The sequence below is a fragment of the Myotis davidii genome, unplaced genomic scaffold (genome assembly GCF_000327345.1).
Source record: "Myotis davidii unplaced genomic scaffold, ASM32734v1 scaffold1960, whole genome shotgun sequence".
Lineage (NCBI taxonomy): Eukaryota > Metazoa > Chordata > Mammalia > Chiroptera > Vespertilionidae > Myotis > Myotis davidii.
Window position 1 is genome coordinate 379,308 of NW_006292441.1, and position 4,267 is coordinate 383,574.

At 45.1% G+C, this 4,267-nt stretch overlaps 1 protein-coding gene across 1 annotated transcript in view; it reads right to left on the reverse strand.

The window, feature by feature from the left end:
* ITIH6 (inter-alpha-trypsin inhibitor heavy chain family member 6) overlaps positions 1-2,923 on the reverse strand; it is a 27,285-nt gene extending 24,362 nt beyond the window's left edge. Inside the window, exons 1-2 of the mRNA XM_006765917.1 lie at positions 2,822-2,923; positions 1,469-1,623 (exon numbers count right to left, since the gene is read on the reverse strand). Of these exons, the coding sequence (XP_006765980.1) occupies positions 1,469-1,623; positions 2,822-2,923 (257 nt within the window). The remainder of the gene's footprint in view (positions 1-1,468; positions 1,624-2,821) is intronic.
* Between the last annotated feature and the right edge of the window lie 1,344 nt (positions 2,924-4,267).

Sequence of the window (4,267 nt, forward strand, 5' to 3'; positions counted from 1 at the left end):
TGCCAGCCTCACTCATCTGCCAAATCTGAGTCCCTCTACCCCAAAGCCAAGCACCCTTTTCTAACTCACACTAAGGGCCTATATGGGTTAATGATCCTCCCATCCCAAGCTTCCCCTTATCTGCTCCTCCTCCCATGCTCACCATCTCAAGGAAGGCACTGTCATCTACTGGGTCAGACAAGCTGAAAGCAGTTTACTTATTACCCATACACATTAGGCTGCTTCTTCTTCGTTATGGTCTCTCAAATCCCACCGCCTCTAGCCCTCAGCATCCCTCATGCTGCCCCAGGTTCCTAACTTAGCTCCCTGCTGCTGGGCTGGCCCCTCCAGTCCACGCCCCACTTCATTATCATCACTCCTTGCTTAAAACTTTACCAGGTCTCCTCATTATGGGCCACAGTTATGTCTACAGTGAGGTGCTCATGCTCTATGGGGTGCTGGGACAAATCATGAGTGTGTGGGAAAGGACTAACACTCTACTTATAGGGTTTCTCTTTCTCATCCTTTATGTTTTCACATATGCTTTTTAATGTATCTAACATATTTGCTCAGTAGTCTATGTAATTTGTGAATTAACAAATATGCATATTTGGGGAGTACATGGTTCAGTTTTTCCTAATGAGTGTCCAAACGCAAGACAGTTTGAGGCAATTGAGTGATGGTAGGTACTTGGTCTGGCATGGGAAGCCCTCCACCACCTAGTCTTTCTTATCTCTGCAGTCTCACTTCTGACCTCTCTCTTCCCCAGCTTGTGCCCTACACTCCAGTGACATTGAGGTCCCTGCAGTTCCCCTAATGAGGGAACATTTATTTGCCCCCGGATTCCTTTTGTCCACATTCCCCAGCACTGCCCCAACCCTGCTTGCCTGGTGAACATCTCATATTTCAAGACTCAGTTTAGGTGTCATCTTTGTGAGGCTTTCTTTGAGTGTCTAGGGGTGGGGAACTGACCACTGTGTCCTGATAGCTCTCACCATTCCTACCACCCTGTACTCACTTCTCTTTGTTTCCAGCAATTTTATTAAGATGATCTCTTTCCTTGTCCATGTCCCCCGTTAGACCATGGACTCTTTGGGAGCAGGGACCATGTGCAATTCATCTTCCTCTTTCCGTAGTACCCAGTGCAGTGTGAGTTACAGTCAATATCAGTGTTTGTTAAAAAGTAAGTAAGCTAATATTATCAAGGACTTATCATGTGCCGAACACTGCTTTTGGCATGTATTGTCACATATGAGCTCATTTAGTCCTTGCAGGTGGATTCTAATTTTATCTCCATTTTACCAATGTGTAAAATGAGTCTCTGAGAAGTAACTTGTCCTGAGTCCCATAGCTGGCAGAGCCAGGATTCAAACTCAAGAAGTCTGACCTCAGAGTGCACGCTCTTCATCACTGTGCTCTGCTAAAAAGACAAAGAATGAACGAATGTACGCACGAATGAATGAAGCGGCGAGCTTGGAAGCAGACTTACATAGTAAAATTGGAGATAAAGGCCAGGCGAGGCAGATCCAGGTCAAAGATGGCTTCGTGGGCCTCAGCATGTGGATTGAACAGGACAGAAGTGACCAAAGTGTGGGCATAGCGGGAAACCACAGTAGACCGCATGGAATAACTCGTCATCAACAGCTGGGAGAGAAGGCAGGAAGGTGGGTTACATAGATTCTATCACAGAAGATCACAAATCAAGGGACCTTTGAATAAGTGCGTCTTCAACTTTAATGTACACATAAATCTCCTGGAGATCTTGTGAATATGTAGATTCTCATTCAGCAATTTTTTGGTGTGGGATTCTACCTTCCTAACAAGCTCTCAGGTGATGCTAATGTTGCTGGTCCACGGATTTTACTTTCAGTAGCAAGGCTTTATAATAAAACAGAGCAGCCCTGGCTGCTTAGTTGCTGGAGCATCGTTCTGTACACTAAAAGGTTGCAGGTTCAATTCCCAGTCAGGGCACATACCTAGGATGTGAGTTTGATCCCTGGTCAAGGTGAATATGGGAGGCAACCGATTGCTATCTCCCCCGCTCTAAAAACCAATAAAAACACATCCTCGGGTGAGGATTTATATATACATATATATGTATATAAAATATACATATGTGCATATATATACACACAGAGCATCTGTCATTCATTGAGCCATACTGTGCAAGGCAATGTGATTATATATCTATCAATATATAATTTATCTATCTATCATCTATCTAATCTTCCTCTTCAAGAGCTCAGGTGTAAAGAATTACTCTTGATAAGAGCAATCAGACAACTAAAACATAATGAGCATTTGGCATCCATAATCTTATTTAATCCCCACATTGGCTCTATGAGCCAGCTACTATTATTGGCCACATTTTATGGATGTGTTAACTGGGCCCAGAGGCTGAGGTCACACAGCAGGTAAGATATTCTTCCTCATCTTTCCTGAAGCCGTGGTCTCTCCATGTGCCCACACATAACGCACACCTACTTTATTAGTGTGAAGCAGTGGAAATGAGGGCATTTGGGATCACATGGACCTAGGTTCAAATTCTGGTTCTGGTTCTGCCACTTCCTGTGTCCTAACCTCTGAGCCTGTGTTTCCTCATCTGTGTGATGGGGTTAGGCAAGCCTTTGTCCCTGGGAAACTGTCAGGACTAAATGAAATCATAACTAAGGTTCTTAATGCAGCATCTGACATATGATCAACAAATACTCTTTTCTCTGGTCCTAGATGATCAACTGTGGGTCCAAGGAAACAGATTGAATAACCTTCTCCTATCCCCGCCCCCCAAGGAGCTAATTTTCTCACAAATCCCAGAGCTTGGTTCCCTTATCCCAAAACTGACCTTTGTGCTTGATGAGGGGGGGCCAGGAGGTCCCTGGTATGTCAGTTCAAGGAGAATAGTCAGAAAAAGGCTGACACAGATGAGGCACCTCCACCCAGACATGATGCCACCTCTGGCCTGGGTCTGTTGTTCACGTCCAGAAGGTCTGAGCCCAATGTCCAAATTCTTGCTCTTTTAAACCTCCAGGTATCCCTTCTCTTGAGAGGGAGGGACTATCCTGAAGGGTGGAGAAGTCTCTGAATGTAGCATTGAGGCCCACACAAGTCAGGATTGTCCAAGAGCTGGGGCTGGCATCTTGCCTGGAGAGGGGCTAGTCCATGCCTCCCTTTTTCCCCTCATCCAGCTGTAAGATGAATGGAAACTAAACATGCTAGAGTGCTGGGTCTGTCTGTTTGCTATGTTGGCTCAGGGTGGGGTTTTTCTTTCCTATAAACATCCACAGGAGCCCAGTAACTGAGGCCAGAGAAAGGTCACTTAACATTGATCATCTTAAAAAGGTAGCAGATATAAGAGAGGGGTTGGTGGGGCAAGGCCACAATCCTGGCCCTTGTTGGCTCTGACTTTAACCTGGAGACAGGAGGGACTTACTTAGGGTCCCATAAAAATTAGGGGTCCCACAGGCATGAGACTTACAGTCTCCAGAATAGTCAGTGGCCAAGACAAGCTTGGGCAAGACTGGGAATATAACAGAGTGGTTCCAAATAGAAGTACTGGATTCAGACCATCTGGATTTGAATCTCAGTTCTGCCACTTACTGACTATAATATTGAAGTTAATTAACTGCTCTGTAGCCTCAGTTTCCTCACCTATAAAATGAGGATAATAATAGCACCCACTTCATAAAGTTGCTATGAAAATTGAGGCTTTATTTTTGGAGTGCTTGGTACATGGTAAGTGTTCAGTAAATATCAGCTGCTAGGACTAGAGTGGTATAAGGCCCGATTGATTTATAAAGTATATGATGTGCCTGACCGGTGTGGGTTAGTGGATTGAGCATGGTCCCATGGACCAAGAGGTCCCAGTTTGATTCCCGGCCAGAGCACATAGCCAGTAGGGGGCGTGCAGGAGGCAGCCGATTGATGTTTGTTTCTATCTTTCTCTTCCTCTCTCTTCCTCTCTACCTAAAAACTAATAAAAACATTTTTTTAAAAAAAGTATGGGACACCCCCTTTCCTTCCAGAGACCTAGGTGGGAGAGAGGTTGGGTAATGCCAGGTTGCTATTCATCAGTCTGTCTCTGGGAATCAAGAGATACCCTGGACTATGTCTGTTGGTACTGTGGGAGGTGACGGTGGGGAACAGAGCTGAGAAAGTGGAAATTTCTCAAAGTTCCGCACACAGGACATCAGCATCAATCAGAACCTCTATCCCCTACCTTTTCCACCCACATAGGGCACATGCAGCTACAGCAATTACTTTCAGCACAATCTCTAATGACATTTTGCAA